Below are 17,315 nucleotides of genomic sequence, written 5' to 3' on the forward strand. Positions count from 1 at the left end.
GCAGAAAAACACCCCCAAAGCATGATGCTACCACCCCCATGCTTCACAGTAGGGATGGTGTTCTTGGGATGGTACTCATCATTCTTCTTCCTCCAAACACGTTTAGTGGAATTATGACCAAAAAGTTCTATTTTGGTCTCATCTGACCACATGACTTTCTTCCATGACTCCTCTGGATCATCCAAATGGTCATTGGCAAACTTAAGACAGGCCTTGACATGTGCTGGTTTAAGCAGGGGAACCTTCCGTGCCATGCATGATTTCAAACCATGATGTCTTAGTGTATTACCAACAGTAACCTTGGAAACGGTGGTCCCAGCTCTTTTCAGGTCATTGACCAGCTCCTCCCGTGTAGTTCTGGGCTGATTTCTCACCTTTCTTAGGATCATTGAGACCCCACGAGGTGAGATCTTGCATGGAGCCCCAGTCCGAGGGAGATTGACAGTCATGTTTAGCTTCTTCCATTTTCTAATGATTGCTCCAACAGTGGACCTTTTTTCACCAAGCTGCTTGGAAATTTCCCCGTAACACTTTCCAGCCTTGTGGAGGTGTACAATTTTGTCTCTAGTGTCTTTGGACAGCTCTTTTGTCTTGGCCATGTTAGTAGTTGGATTCTTACTGATTGTATGGGGTGGACAGGTGTCTTTATGCAGCTAACAACCTCAAACAGGTGCATCTAATTTAGGATAATAAATGGAGTGGAGGGTGGACATTTTAAAGGCAGACTAACAGGTCTTTGAGGGTCAGAATTCTAGCTGATAGACAGGTGTTCAAATACTTATTTGCAGCTGTATCATACAAATAAATAGTTAAAAAATCATATATTGTGATTTCTGGATTTATTTTTTTAGATCATGTCTCTCACAGTGGACATGCACCTACGATGACAATTTCAGACCCCTCCATGATTTCCAAGTGGGAGAACTTGCAAAATAGCAGGGTGTTCAAATACTTATTTTCCTCACTGTATGTATATATATATATATTTCTAACAATATAAATCTTCACTATCAATTTAGCACATCCTTGCTGAATAAAATATTACTTTCTTTCAAAAAAAGAAAGAAAAAAATTACTAGCCCCACACTTTTGAACAGTATAATAGCCTATATTTTTGCACAAGATTTCTATTTTAAATAAATGCTGTTCTTTTTTCTTTTTTTCCTTTTTATTCATCAAAGAATCCTGAAAAAAGTATCACAAGTTATAAAAAATATTAAGCAGCACAACTCTTTCCAACATAATAAATAAGCATATTAGAATAATTTTTGAAGGATCATGTGACACTGAAGAACAATGATGAAAATTCAGCGTTGCATTACAGAAATAAATTAGGATATTTTAATATTCAAATAGAAAACCATTATTTTAAATTGTAACAATATTTCACAAAATTCAAAAAAAAAATCTGTATTTTTGAGATATATAAAAATATAAATATATTTTTATATATTAATAAAATATATAATCTCGTCTGTAATGCGCATGGTTGCGCAAACAGCTGGAATGCGCCACGCAGCTGCGGGCTTAAACAGGTATTTATGGTGACGTCAGCAAGGTAGAGGGGTAGAGCGGGCGCGCGGCAACTGCCACTCCGGTTCGGACGCGCGAGATCTCCTGTTCGAGACCGAGGAAACACTTCCTGAGCTTCGGTAAGCGACCAAATCTGCACTTTTGCGATTGTAGTGGGATATTTTCGATTCTCGCAACTTATCAGGTCAGTTGACGGCTGTGTTGAAGAGTTGTTTGGTCTATCATATCATGTTTTGTCCTCTGCTGGGTCATTCTGACATTCCGTGAAGCCAAAAGTCAGTTTCGCGTTCATATCAGCTGCGTTTAAAGCGCTCTGATAGAGGTTTAAAATAATGTTTGAATGAGCACACGAGAGTAAAACAGGGTTGCTGAGATTATTCATCGTGTGGAAAGTTCTCTGCCAACGCGTCACTTTTTTACATAATTTGTGTTTTCAATCTGCGCCTTTGAATTGAAAGCGCTCGTGCTAGGCTTTCAGAGATTTGATTTAAAGTAATAGTTCACCCAAAAATTAAAATACTGTCATCATTAATTCATCTGAAGTTGTTCCAAACCTCTGTTCTTTTGTTTTGTGAAACAGCGATGTTAGGCAGACTGACAGTCACCGTTCACTTTCATTGAATGGAAAGTGTCTGTCAGTCCCTAACATTGTGTTTGACATTTCCTTTTGGGCTCCAAAGCAGGGAGCAAGTCATACAGGTTTGTAAAAACATGATGAGAGTAAATTGTGATGATTTTTTCATTTTGGGTGAACTAAGCTAGTGTGATATCCACTTAAATTCTTCATCAGGTTTGTTTTATAAAGCATTTTTACCTTAAAAAAGAAATCTTTGATGTAAATAATCAGATTTTGAAGTGTGTGTGTGTGTGTGTGTGTGTGTGTGTGTGTGTGTGTGTGTGTTTAGTGCTCAAGGCCAGTGTCCCAGCCCATGTAAACATTGACTGTCATTAGGGGAGAGTGGGCTGTCATTCACTGGATCCACCCCAGTCAAAGGACAACAGTGAACAACCACACAATACAACTACTGACAGATTTACTCAGGTGTGTAGAGTATATAAACGGTGCTAGAGTGCTTTAAAAGCACTCAGATGGAAGTATCATGCTGTATAATTTTGTAAATTATTATTTTATCCCCATGGGACACTCAAGGATAATTTCGAAGAATGTTTACGCTGTTGTCATTTATCATGATTATTATTTGGGGTGATCTATTCCTTTAAATTAGTATTTATCTTAATTATTTTATACCAGATATCATTGCCTTGGCTTCATCCACCAGCACCCATTGTGCATTTCTTTTCTTTTTTTGGAATGCTTTAGTCAAAATCTTTATTTATTTATTTATAATTTGTTTATTATTCTTAATATTATTACAGGGCACCTGCTGTATTTATGATGACTACACGAGGTAAAAGTGAAGGATGCCGCATCTGTGGGAATGACCTGCAGGGTAACCAGCGGCGATGGTTGTATGCAGGTCAGAACAGAAAGGGGGCACAACCTCAGACCCCAACAGACTTTTCTAGCAAAGGAAGCTTGCCCAGATCAGCACAAAGCAGCCCGTGGGGTATGAACTGCAGAGCATGTTTCCAACAACTTACATTTGTTTGGTATTACTGAATCATTTTCAAAATGCTATTAAATGAAACAGAGGGGAAAAATGCATATTGCTGCATAATTAATTTGTGACGCTATTAAAGTATTGTTTAGGTTTTAGATAATCAGATTTTTTTTTTTTAAAGATGATATTGCATATTTAAATATAATTATGTACTTTTATTTTTTAATTCTAGGCAGCACTTTATCTCTCAGCTCCTCCCGTTCGCTCTCGAATTCTCGCGGCTTGCTCACCCCCACGAAAGGAATCGACCTGCTCAGTGTGCTGACACACATACTAGAGCAGCCTGTACCACGCGGGGCCGGTCAGGGGGAGTTTTTGTGTGGCAAGTGTGTGTCCGTCCTGGAGCGAGTTTTCAAGTTCGACACCGTTATCGCCCGAGTCCGAGTGCTGTCGAGTGAGAGACTCCAGAAACTCACTCAGGAAAGGGACAAGATTAGGCGATGGGTGCGAAGCATGTACGATCAACGCCACTCTGTTAGTTCTAAGAGAAAAGAAAGCTCCAGTGAGGATGAAGGGGACAGGAAGGATTCGGTAGGGGAAGGATACAGAGAAATTCTGAGGGACAACATGGCCCTCTCCGAGTACGAATGGTGGTCCGAGAAAGCCGAGTCGTGTCCGTATTATAGGAAAACAGGGAAACGGTGTCATCAGGGCAAGAAGTGTGAGTGTTGCGACTCCTTGAGGGTGTCCGACTCGGACTATGAGTCCGTTTGTGGGATTCCACGTCACTTGCCCGATCAAGCCTTCACCTCATTGGGCCTCTCTCGAGACAAATCCAGCAGCATGCCCCTTCATTGGTTGAGTGTGCCATCCGTCAGATCAAGCCCCGCCTCGCTGTCTGGTTCCTGTCATTCTTTGCGATCTCGATCCCGCACTACCTCCATCCAATCGCTGGACTCAATAGACGGCACTGATGCGTTTGATTGGCAAGAGGAGCATTCGGCCATTATAGACACCGTTTTCAAAGAGTTGAGGGGAATTGAAGGAAAGCCGGTGAGGTCACCTGCTGGAAGTCGTATTCCCGTGTTAGACAGAGGGGACGTGCAGAATGGGAAGGATGAGGTAGATCTGAAAGCAGGATTAGTGAGGGTCCTACATTTCGGAGAGGGGGACAATGGGACGGAGGATGAGTTTGAAGAAGAGAACAACGACATCCTGACCGAGCTAAAAGATGACTTTATGCCATTACAAAGAGAGGTGAGGGCTGTTGACCTCTTTTCGAAATTTTCGACCTCTTTTTCATACCTTGTCGTTCATTTTTATCTCTCTTTTCTTTAGACGTCTAAAGTTAGGGTGCATCTTGCTGTGAAGCAGTTGCGTGAACAACTTGTTGAAGCTCAGGCTCGCATCAGAACTCTAGAGGCTCAGCTCAGGGAGACCAACAAACCAGCAACCGATGCTCCTGCCAAGCAGTTGAAGTCTCCGCAAGTGGTGAGTGAGACGGGGCAGGGATAATTGAGTTTAATGGCATGGTGCACTGAAGTGTGCACTGGAGGCATTGTGTTTTGGAGACTTAGCACAGCACGCCTGAGACACACCCTCTCCTAATCTTTCTGTTGACTTTTTGTTTTCAAATTTGGTTTCAAATGATGCCTTATATAGGGTATATTACAGAAGGTGTGTGTTGATGTTTTTATAAAGACACAAACACACCTCCTCCAAGAATCTTCCCAAACCAGAGGAGTTTGCCCTGGGCTTTAGTTGCCGTTTCTTTCATAACAGGTTTTACAGCTGCTGTATTTTGATGTGCTTTTCTCTCTTTAAGCCTTAATCATGTATTAAATGTTATTTTTTTCAACTAAATCATCAAGAATGAATTCAGAAAAAGTGGTCCAGACACTTTTAAGCCATTTTAAGAATTTCATTGCATTAGATGACAAAATAGAAAATAGAAAAAGCCACCGCTCATCCGTCAATAAAGTCTTGTAGTGAGGTGCTGCTAAACTAAATCATCATGAAAATTGTACAAATACAGCAGCCGCACACTCAAACACTGTGCAAGATCAATTTATTAGCAAGCTTTCGGTCTTGCGACCTTCTTCTTTTCTTTTTTTTCTTTTTTTTTATAATATCCTCTTTTTGCTTTGTAACCTCCTCAACTATTAGCAGCATCAAGTCCATGGAGCACTTATTCAAGATTTCACACCATTTTTTCACAAAGTCTTTTGATTCCTTGCCAATGGTGGGTGCTTTCTGTATGCGTAGACCTTGAGGAATGCGTTTATTGCGCCAGTACTCACTTAGTGCATATCCATGGAGTTGAAGGCGTGTTTCTTTCTTCTTCAGGCGGAGGAGCTTGATTTTTGTCTCCTCTATTGCCAATGGATGGTTTTCTAGGGAGTGTGTGGTTTTAAAGAGTATCCGCTCTGCATCAAACATTAGATGACAAAATATCAACTTTAATTTTATCAAATTTATTTTAAAGAAAGATAGAACGCACCTTTCAAGTAAAATGTTTCATAAAAAGAAATTTGTAAGGATAAAACAGTACGTTGTTAACAATATGTTAATTGAAATAAAGCAGAACATAGAATATTAATATTAGATGAAAAAATTGCATGACAATTAGAAATAAGTTTTAAAGCTGCAGTCGGCAAGATTTTTTTGATCATATTCACTGAAACCAACACTATGCTCCGACAGAACAACATAAATCAGACGGTTTTAGAAAAAAACCCGCACTTCTACCTCCACCTGGAGCCTGTTATTTGTTTTGCAAAAATCCACCACTCCTGGTTCTTCTGGTCCAACCAGCGCAGGGCTGTGTGAGATCTGACTGTCAATCACAGTTCGGGCACACGCCACAGATCCCCCCTCCCCCACGCACGTTACAATATCACATGCACACGCCTGAAGTTCGCAGGTGTGTTGGATTGTACGAAACGTGATGGCGGAGAGAAAATCTACTAACAAGCTTCCAGTTCCTCGGTTATTGCTATCTATGGGTAGATTAGCCAGGGCAGCCTACCTCCGAGTACATGGTGTTGATCGATGCTGAAGAGACGGACGCATTCACAGAAAATCTGGTGCACACGCACTGACGAGCACAAGCTCAATGGGAGGGTGCTCGCTGGTAGTGGGGGAGGGGCATGAGAGTTGTAAACATTCAATTTTGGCTAAGTCGACCCAATCTGCCAGACTTGCCGCCTGCAGCTTTAAGTTGAAAAATTACAAAAATACACTAGATAACACTGAATAAAAATGGCAAGAACAAAGTTACTCAAATGAAAAATATAAAAAATTCATTATATCAATATATAAAAACTCAAAATATTAATAAATATTATGTAAATAATACTAAAATAACACTGCATAGAAGTATTTGGACACGTTGTTAAAGCCAAATAATATATTCATAGTGATGAACTACACCTGTTCTGTTGGGACACCTGTGTGAACTTGAGGAGAACTGAGGGTACTTTTACACGGAAACGATGTACTACAATGTAAACAAATGCGTTTTTCTCGTACAGACGACAATGTTGTCAAAACGATCCCCGTTCACACTGATCCTTGAAATGACTAAAACACTGTATTATGCTGCCAGGCCAGTAGGTGTCACTTTGTAAAGAAACCCTATGAGTCTATAGACTGAACCAGGGGTGCCCAATCCTGCTCCTGCCGATCGACTGTCCTGCACAGTTCATCTCCAACCCTAATCAAACACACCTGCCTTTAATTTTCAAGCGATCCTGAAGACGTTAATTGGTTGCTTCAGGTGTGTTTGATTAGGGTTGTGCAGGACAGTCGATCGGCAGGAGCAGGGTTGGGCACCTCTAGACTGAACACATATGATGTCACCATTTTCACAAATTCACATTTTTGTTGTTTACATGGAGACAATAATGGGATAATTTTCAAAAACTAGCACGTTTCCAAAAGTTAGTTTTTAGGCCCCAAAACACAGTTGTCGTGTAAATGGATGGCAAATACGCATAAAATGTTTACCGTTTTTAGCTGAAAACGGTGTCATGTAAATGGCCCCTGACTTCATACATCAACTAAAAAGCACCTTGACATCAGTTGTTTACAATTAATTGCAAAAAAGTTAGTTCTGAGAAACACTAGCAGCATTTGCTTACAGATAAATCTGATGGATTGTTATATAATGCAATGAATTAAGTGTGACGTAAGTGTCCAAATACTTTAACCGCTCTCTTATGATCTACCTTAATTCGGCATTTTACAGAGTGCTGTAATTTCACAGCACTGGTACTTTCTGGGTTGAGTCTATTGAATTGTTGTTCTCTAGTGTGAGGTGATAGCAGTTATATAACACTAGTGGAATGCAGTCACAAGAAGTCACAATGCCATGAACTGTCCCTCAGGCATGACATGGAGTCATTTTGCTAAGAATGATGCCTGTTTGTGAGACTAATACCTATCTGATCTGTTTTGGCAATACAGACCAGTTTGAAGAATAAAAATGACCTCATAGAGAGTCTCAGCCAATCACTGCACAGCAGAGAGAACATAATCCAGGTGAGTCCTGTATTGATGAACTCGTTATATATTCAGGATAAGCACAGATTGTGTGGAGGTCCGTGAACTGTGTGCTCTCCTCTCTTCAGGAATGTGTGACTTTGATCCAGACGCTGTGTGCTGAGCAGGGAGTGGAATCAGAGGACACTGACAAACTCATCAAAAAACTGGCCAGTGCAGTGACTGATGCACGCAGTGAACGCGAGGTGAGGTCTGATGTGATGATGAGCATGAGTTTTGTAAAGATCAGACTTGTTGTTCCTAAATTAAGCCAATTATAATCACTATAGACCAACCCTAATCGTATAATAAAATTTGTGGCATTATTTAAAAGTGCATGGAAGCATTATTTAGTCACTTTATGAGCCAATTGTCCTCTTAAACATCATCCTATAATCAAAAATAGTTATAATAAATATTATATACAAATAATAATAAATAAAACATTTATTATCATTTATTGTTTTATTTTTTTAATTTAAATTGTATATGCACTACTGTTCAAACGTTTGGGGTTAATTTGACTTTTTAAAACAAATGAATGCTTTTATTCAGCAAGGCTGCATTAATTATTTGATCAAAAGTGACAGTAAACACAAAAGTGTCAATTTCATATTGCTGTTCTTTTGAACTTTCTATTAATCTAAGAATCTTGAAAAAAAAAGGATCAGAGTTTCCACAAAAATATTAAGCAGCACAACTGGTTTCACAATGATAGTCACCAAATTTGCATATTAGAATGATTTCTGAAGGATCATGTGACAATGAAGAATGGAGTAATGATGCTGAAAATACAGCTTTGCCGTCATAATAATAAATTACATTTTAGTTACTTAAACTTGCAATAATATTTCACAACATTAATGTTTTACTATATTTGATCAAATAAATACAGTCAAGAGACTTCTATCAAAAACATTTTTGAAAATCTTACTGACCCCAAACTTATAATAATATATAATTATAATATAATAATATAACAAAAGTACACAGTGTGAGCATACAGTGAAGCTCTGGCCAACACACCCAATTTTGGCTGGGTCACTGTGTGTGGGGTAATTAACTTGGTAAATGAGCGCTTCATGTTTGCTTCAAATGAGGTCCAGGAAATGCTGGATGCACATGCAGTCCATAGTTCTTATACTTTATTTCAACGTTCATGTTTTAATCAGGCAGTCTTGGAGACCCAGCTGTCAGATGCAAGCGAGAGAGAGAAAGCCCTGGAGAAACAGCTGCAGGCCGTAAGGGACGCTGGCAGAGAGCGAGACCGAGACTTCATCACACTCAACACTGTGCTCCAGTGCAACCAGGATGTTATTAATGTGAGTTAAACAAACAGTGCTGTAATTCAACGGTACACACATATGTTTACTTAATCTCTTGGTTAGTGCCTGCTGCGGTTATACATGACTGCTATAGATTTGTTAGTAAATGAGGCATTGATGGCTCTTACACAGAAAACAGAGCTCTCAAAGTGCAATGTTTTTAGTTTCACAATAGACTTACATTGTGAACAAATAAATTAAGTCATTTAATGGTGAAAAATGATTCAGCCTTCAACTTTATTTGAGAATAAAATCAATGTTTTGTATCTTCAAATAGCACCTGCGTGTAGAGCTTGGAGAGCGAGATCGAGCCCAACAGGAGATGATGAAAGAATGGGAAGTGTGGAAAGAGAGAGATTCAGCCCTGACTGCACTGGCGAAGGATAACAAAGACTATATTTCCCAGCTAAAGGAGGCACTCGAGAATTCATGCAAAGATGTGCAGGTAGATGTGGTGTATACTCGCCCCCCCGCTGTCTCTGACCTCTCTTGCAATTGATTTAGTTAATGTATAATTTCCAGTAGTTAACTATTCACTTTTTCCTGATAGGCACTCTCAGACTCTCTGATTGGACGGGGGTTGGGAGGGGGAGGAGCTGAGTCTGGATTGGTTAATCGGCTGCGAGAGAAAGAAGCTCTGCTGGTGGCGAGTTTCAGAGATAGAGAGGAGCTCAGCACCACCATGTTGCAGGAGATCTCAAGACTCTCCTCGGCCTTAACCGACGCTGAAAACCTCATACTGGTAACGTCTGATAAAAACATGTTTAATTTCCACAATTGTGGCTTTTTCAACACTCATTGCCAATCATTTTTAGTGTGCTGAACATCTCCAAAACCTTCGACGTATCTATTTTGATACAACAGAAAAGCAATTGTGCCACCTGGTGGTGTGTACATACATTGCTCTGGCCAATACCAGTAATTAGTGATGCATTGAAATACATTTTTTACCGAACCACTGAAATAGTTTTAATTTAGCCAAAAAGGAAACCGTTAATAATCAATTTATTAATCACATTTATTTAATAATCAACACTCAAATAAAAACTTAGATGCATATAGACATTTAAGTTACAGATAAGGCATTTTATCTTTTTTTTTATTATATAATTGTGTTTCTACTCCAATTCATTTTTGAAATATAAACATTTAAACAGTGGCTGTAATAGAAAAACATGTTTTCAAGACAGTTTTATTCAAACATGCATTAAATAATGATAACAGGCTAAATGAAAATATATTAAATATGTAATATAGCCCATATATTTATCAAAATGCGCCTCTATTGAGTTATTTTTTCTAGCTATCTAACGAGCTATGAACATTGGCGCTATACCACGGTCTGTCGCACCACATTAAAAGAGCATCACATTTATTGTTTAAATTGCATTATAAAATTGAAGAAATGTGAAGGCTAGGACTTTTTCATAGCAAAAGTAACAGAGCACAAAATGATTGTGATTTATTGGATGGTGGGCACAATTTAAATAATGAGTCCAAACCAGTGCACTCTCAAGATCTGGTTTGTAAGTTTTCATCAACATGCATCCATGTTCTTTCAGGACCAAAGAGAAAATCACAAACGTGCCATCACTGCCCTATCAGAGCAACTCAAAGACACGCTTAAGGAGCTGAGAGAGAAAACCAAGGAGAAGAAGGAGGCTGAACTAGGGTGGAAGAAGGAAAATAAGGAGAGAGCTTTCGAGGAAGGAAAACTGAGGGATAATCTTCAGAAGAGAGATAAACTTATAGAGGTAAATGACCTGCCTCTGCTTACTGTAGGTGTGTACATCCACTGTGAGCACAGATTATTGATGTGATATTTTTTGTTTGCCCTTCATAGCAAGTTCTTCTGGAGTTAGAGGAGCGGGACGGTGTGTTATCAGAGCTAAAGCAAAACATCTCTAGCAGACTTGGACCCAAGACAGCCCTCAAACACACACTGTGAGTGTGTGATTAAACACATCCTGTGAGTTTAATGATGCTCTGTGAATACTGAACTGCACAATGTATTGATAATTGACTCCAATGTCTAAATTCTCTCAGATGCCTTTCAATTTGCTGCACTAAACTAACAGAAATGATGATCTGGTTCAGCTTCTGATAAAGTTAATAATTCTGTTCAATTCTTATATTAGCTCTCTAGTTTAATCAACGAATTTGAGACAGGCTAATGTGTACAGTAAGTTATGAATAGTGCCAATTGTATGTTCTGACAGATTGCTCAAAACTGAATTTTGGAAAGTTGAGGGTATATAATGAATTTATATATATTATTTTAGTTCATATGAATTTATGATTGGTCCATTACATGTTGCTTTAGTCATTTTGATTGAATACAGCCATAAAATGTTCTGATTACTTCCCACACCGTCAGATTGTGGTTACAAGATTTACATAGTTACACACACGTGCCTTTTCAGCACTCATACATGCTTTGCTTATTAATAATTATTTTCCCATAACCCACAATCCCTACAGCCTTTAATTGTTGTTGTTGTTATTATTATTAAATGTTTAAATTGTTTTATTGATTATGGCTGCTGAATATGTTGAATGCTGCTTTTCTCTTATTGTTTGATTTACTGTATCTTTCCCCTCATGTTCTGTTCCATGTGATCTTATATTTGTCCTGTATTTATAAATGTTTATTTGTTTTTGAGATGCAGTTATATTCCCAACTTGGATGTGCTATCTTTGTTCCAGTGTAGGAAAATCTTTTTCACAGTAGAAGGATTTACAGACTGTCTGAAAAGGACATGTTTTTTTTAATTAGCTTATTTTATTTGGGTAAGCTGGAATCCCCACAATTTGATGCATACCTCATAAATCACATTTAAAATGAAGCCTCAAGTTTGCGTGGATTTTGCAGTTCTAGAGGTTTTCTTTTATTAAAGGTTCTTTCTTGAGAACTCAGGGGTTTAATTGACAATAAAGCCTCAAATATCCAAATTGGTGTGCTTTGTGTGATCATTATGTCTCTGGAAAGCATCTGGCGAACTTCATGTTACAAATTTATATTACAAAGTATATAATATAAGTAGGCCTATATCCATTTCCTATAGGTTTCAACATAATACAAATCCTTGAAATATATATATATATATATATATATATATATATATATATATATATATATATATATATATACATATATATATATATATACATACACAGTATGGTTAAAATTATAAATATTTTTTAATTATAAAGGTACAATATGTAGTTATAAATAATTTTATTTTGATCAAAGTATGGGTTATTTCTTTGAATGTAAAATGCATTTAAATTTAATATTAATGCCAGTGGTGGAGTGTGTTGAATTGTGATTTGGTTTTCATCAGAAATTCTTCAGTTGGCCTTGTAATATCTGGTATTAAAGCTAGCATGTATTTTTTGTCATGCCTCCATCCATGCGTCAAAATAAATCTTTATTTTAATAATTGATATGGTGTGACAGACTAATTTAGGGTGTCTGTTCTACATCACAGCACATCATGTAACAGGATCTCACTGATTGAGTTGCAGTGTGAATGGATCTGACTGAACATTGACGCTTATTCACTAGTGTGTCTCGCGCTACCCAATCAGAGCTCTGTGCGCGTCCCCGGTCACTTGAGGAACTGTTGCGTTGGAGACAACCAACACTTTTACACCCAAACAATTTGGAGTTATTCGGGTAGTTCCACCGATGGTAAAGCTGTTGTAGTTCAGTACCGTGACCATGAAGCGATCCGTCCGGTCCGCATCTCCAGCTGTGGCTGTGGGATCTAAAGGCTGGAGCGACGCGACGGTCCGCTCGATTCTGCGCGCCGCGGATCTGACGCGTCAAACTCGCGTAGATCAACTGCACTCTTCTACACGCTACCGCAGCCACAGCGTTGGGACATTTACCCACACAATTCCTCAGTTAACAGCTTGCAGAGACGAAAAGGACCACAGTGAGAGTGACTCGGAAAAGAAAGATGAATTCCGACCTAAATACACTGGAAGTATGGTAAAGTAACTCAGAAGTAGCCATAGGTGGCTGATTTGCTTTTAAAAAGCAAATTTAAACAATATAAATTTACAAACTCAAATATGGAACAATAATCTGCATGTGAATATACACAAGTAACATGTAATTATCTCCCCAGTCCGTCGTTTAGCCTAACGTTACCTATCATATTGTGATATGCTTAAAGGGACAGTTTGGGTTTCTGATTGGCCAATATTGGCAACAGCGTTGCGCCGTCCCATGACGTTTTCACCATGTTGTTGCGAATTGTCATTTTTGTTGTACAGGAACGTTATGTTATTATGACTCTTGAGTCTGAATGTCTTAATACATTTTCGTAATAAAACAACATTAATTAAAGTTTGTATCCGTAATGTTTGTATCGAGTACGGCTATTTATTTGTGAATAGCCTACAACTTTGTGGCGCTTTGAATTTCTAAACACAGATTTCCTGTTTTTATAGTTCCTTTATAGGTCATGGTTACGGAAAATATTAGATGGACAGAAAATAGACTAATATTTCAATGCTTTTGCGTTCTTTCGCAAAACATTCGCGTTCCCCTGAGAAACGCAAATGTTTCGCTAACGGACGCAAAGTTTATCGTGGGAATGCTAAAGCATTAAGTTATATAATTTTGATTCCATCCAATATTTTTCCACAAACATCACATATTCTTTTCCATCATCATGTTGATTTTAAGGTGATATTATAGTTTTATAGGGGATATTATGTAGGTGATACCGACCATTAGCCAACTTGCACTGGATTATTGACCACTAAGAAACCAATTTCAATCAACCACTAGTATATTTTAAAATATATTACAATAGAAAAGTTATTTTAAATTGTAATAATATTTCACAATATTACCGTTTTAGGTAGGCTAACACTTTATTTTAGTGTCCTTTACACATTACATGTAATTACTATATTAATTACTATAAATTATGCATAATTACATCCAACTATCCCCAAACCACACCCTTGTTCTAACCCTATAGAAATTACATGTAGTTACCTATTATTACCCAGTACTTAATTATATAATTACACTGTAATACCTTAAAATAAAGCACAATCCTGTTATTACTGTATTGGTGAGCAAAAGAGAGAAAAAAAATCTTTCCGACCTCAAACTTATGAAAGGTAGTGTATGAAAACACTAGAATTATGCATTTGCATACGCATACATGTTCAGTAGAATTCTATTACAAATTCCAACATTGCATGTGATAACTACAGCTTTGTTTTTCTTTGATAGCTCACTTCCAGAATCATTAGTGGCCCCTTTCCCCCGCCGGTCCTGCGTGATCAGAGTGCGGTGGTCAGCGCCGGTATGGTGGCTGAATATATGCGGGGTGTGAGAGAGGTGGAGGGTCACCTGCGCAGACAAGCAGGCAGGGTCACACAGGAGGACACCAGGGTGGAGCATCAAAGGGAACGACTGGAGAAATTACTCCGCAGTCTGAGGAAAGCATTGCAGGTCAATCAGCAAAGTGCTGATGGCAGGACATTTCGACCAGCCACGACAGAGACCGTGAGTAGCCACGATATAACGAACTCCATGAGGAGTCAAAGAGATAAAAATGTGAATCTTCAAAACGTATTAAATATTATCGTGATGAGTAAAGAAAAATAAAGAGTGCAAAAATCATGGCTTCCACTAAATGTTTTGTCAAGATACGGGATGGAGCCGATGATCTTCTACGCAATGAACGAAGAGTCCTGAATGTGCTAAAAGGAGAACTGGAGAGCATGTTGAGGAAGACTTTAACTCAACAACAGGTGAAAAATAGGCATTGCTGGATATTTAAGATATGTCGGATGCCTGTAATTGTTTTCACACAAAATGCATGAAGTTGAACTTGCATGTTCAGTAGAATGAAATCGTTTCATCAAGACTGAAAAAAAAAGAACATGATGAATTAATTTTATTTTTTTTAGGTTTTGGCTGAGAGCAGTAAGCAGTTGTTGGATTGTGCCTTTGAGAGATCCAGAGTAATAGATCTGCTTCCCCAGCATGGCTCACTCTCAGCGGGTGTGAAAACCTATCCTTCACCCCTCTCACAGAAACCTGACCCCACCGGACCGTTCACTCCAGGTACACCAGGACACTTATTAAAGGCACTCTATGCAAGATTTGTACCTTAATATAACAGCTTCGAAATCATTTCGATGGTAAACGAACTCGTAGTAGGGCGAATCATCCCGATAGCAAAGCAGGCGGAGGGGGACGCCGCTGGCAAAACCAGAAGAAAACGAAGAAAGTGCGGTCGGAAGAGTGCAGAGACGGCTCTGCGTGAGGGGTATTTACGACAGTAACGTTAAATACAAGTATTCCACACCGACTCTAGGGGTCGCTGTTTGACAAAAACAGAAACTACATAGTGTGCCTTTAAAGTCTCTCACCCTTCCTTTTTGTCCAACTTATAAGCTAACAACTGTTGGTATCTAATCTTTCTCTGTCTGTCTCTTACCATCATCATTAAGCGTGCAAACAGGCTTTGGATTCTTCATCAACAGTACTCCGTGAATCTCAGCAGCTCAGAAAGAACGTTTCACAAGTCATGAGGGACGTCATCAAAAAGCAAACAGATATGCACCAATCAGCCAGCGAAGCCCTGCAGAAGAAAATCACTGAAACTATCCGTCTGGAGGTGTGTGATTACAGTGCAGAGAGAAAAGGAATACTTAGGATCATTGTTTACTAATTCTAAGTATTCTCAGATAGAATACTGTAGAATGAATTTGAATAAGGTAAAATCAATGAAGATATGTACTACAGTTCAAAAGTTTATTATTTTTTTAAAGTAATTTATACTTTGATCAATTCAATTGATCAAAAGTGACAGTAAATACATTTATATCACAGAAGACTTCCATTTCAGTGCTCTTATTTTGAACTGGAAAATAATTGTTTAATGGACAGGGGGATATATAGAACTTTCCAAATTACAGGCATTGAAATCCCATGGAAATTTGCATTATTATATTTGGAAATGGAAGAAAAAAATACCCTTCCAAAGTGTTGTGATGACATTACAAACATAATTAATTTGCCCTGCTTCTATTTTGTACTTGAGGAGTTAAATGTGACTTTTGATCTAAGGTAATTAAAGTTGCTTAGTGTATTCAGGTATACATACTTTTTCTTCTTCCTCATCAGCAACATCTGACACTGAGCTCCGCTGCCACGAGACAGGCCATTTACCGCAAACAGAGACAGATGCAGTGTGCTGGCTACAGTCTTGGCAGAGCTATGGTATGTTATTTTTAGAGTCACATATTGATATTGTAAAAACTATTTTATAAAACAGATAGTTCAAGTCCTTGATTCTGATTGGTTGAGCCGCGTTCGAAGCCGTTGTAAATTACTCAACAAACATACACCTGTGACCGCAACTGCCCTTTGTGATTCTTTGTTGCTGCATGTTTGTTGCTTAGCAACCTCTTTGCTTGGCGGAGGAATACATGTGTTATAACGTTATATTTTTTGTTGCTGGTGTTTATTTTATGAATAAAATAAACATAAACAGCATTTTTTTGTTGCTGGTGTTTATTTTATGAATAAAATAAATATTAAAATGAATATTTTCATGGAGAGTAACCGTTTTATAAAAGCAATAAGCCCCTTGAAGCCGTGTTTTACAGTGGATTTAGAACAGCTAAGGGGCGTTGTTAGGCTGTTCTTAATTCACTGTAAAACACGGCTTCAAGGGGCTTATTGCTTAATTAACACTTACCCATAACCATGTATAGCCGAACAGTTCACTAAATGAACCTAAAAGTGCTGCTAAATATCCTACATTCTGCATAACGTTGACTTTTTCACTCCCTGATTGTTAAAGATGAATTCCTTACCTCCCTGCAGGGCCCGGTTTGCAGAGCTGATCTCTTTTGTCGTGAGAGATTAAGCAGGCCTATGACTCAGCTGTATGGGCGGCATTCAAGTGTTGGGCTGCCGGAATCCGACCTCCTAACATGGGTCAGCTTTTTTGTAATCTGACATACCTAAAATTCCTTTATGAACTTTCAATCATAAAGGGCAATACTTCCTAGTCTTTGATTCTATAACATTTGGAGAAAGCAGGCTGGGGCGAGGATCTAAGCGCAGTGAGAACATTTAATAAACAAACTAATCCAAAACTGGGAAACACAGGGAGCGCAGAGAGCATAAACGAGACATACCTGGGTAGACTAATCAAGGGGGAAACTACAAAGAACTACAACATGGCACAAAAGTCCTCCCAAAACACTTATTTTAAAATGATTTTCAGAATATATTTTAGAATATGCAGTTTTAGTATGGCAAAATACATTTAAAAAAAAATGTTGTGACAGTATGATTGATTAT

The 17,315-nt window shown here is 38.4% G+C and overlaps 1 protein-coding gene across 2 annotated transcripts; it reads left to right on the top strand.

Moving 5' to 3' along the window:
* Positions 1 to 1,546: 1,546 nt before the first annotated feature.
* LOC311091481 (uncharacterized protein) lies at positions 1,547 to 11,914 on the top strand. Of its 2 annotated transcripts, none has more exons than XM_084127429.1 (12): positions 1,547 to 1,652; positions 2,439 to 2,575; positions 2,911 to 3,101; positions 3,328 to 4,352; positions 4,434 to 4,586; positions 7,563 to 7,637; positions 7,727 to 7,843; positions 8,810 to 8,959; positions 9,240 to 9,407; positions 9,513 to 9,704; positions 10,525 to 10,716; positions 10,806 to 11,914. In XM_084127429.1, exons 3-12 carry the CDS (start codon positions 2,927 to 2,929, stop codon positions 10,908 to 10,910), a joined length of 2,352 nt encoding a protein of 783 aa, XP_083983555.1. In that variant the 5' UTR covers positions 1,547 to 1,652; positions 2,439 to 2,575; positions 2,911 to 2,926; the 3' UTR covers positions 10,911 to 11,914. The 2 variants fall into 2 exon arrangements, with proteins under 2 accessions (XP_083983555.1, XP_083983556.1); XM_084127430.1 differs by having other exon boundaries at positions 1,592 to 1,717.
* The last annotated feature ends 5,401 nt before the right edge of the window (positions 11,915 to 17,315 follow it).

This window comes from Abramis brama, assembly GCF_963993115.1.
Source record: "Abramis brama genome assembly, chromosome: 10".
NCBI lineage: Eukaryota > Metazoa > Chordata > Actinopteri > Cypriniformes > Leuciscidae > Abramis > Abramis brama.

Excerpts from the sequence above, each read along its gene's own strand:
- LOC311091481 (XM_084127429.1), top strand. The coding sequence starts at position 2,927 with ATGATGACTACACGAGGTAAAAGTGAAGGATGCCGCATCTGTGGGAAT. Across the intron at positions 7,638-7,726 it reads GCAGAGAGAACATAATCCAG|GAATGTGTGACTTTGATCCA; the intron begins GTGAGTCCTGTA and ends TCCTCTCTTCAG. Across the intron at positions 8,960-9,239 it reads GCAACCAGGATGTTATTAAT|CACCTGCGTGTAGAGCTTGG; the intron begins GTGAGTTAAACA and ends ATCTTCAAATAG.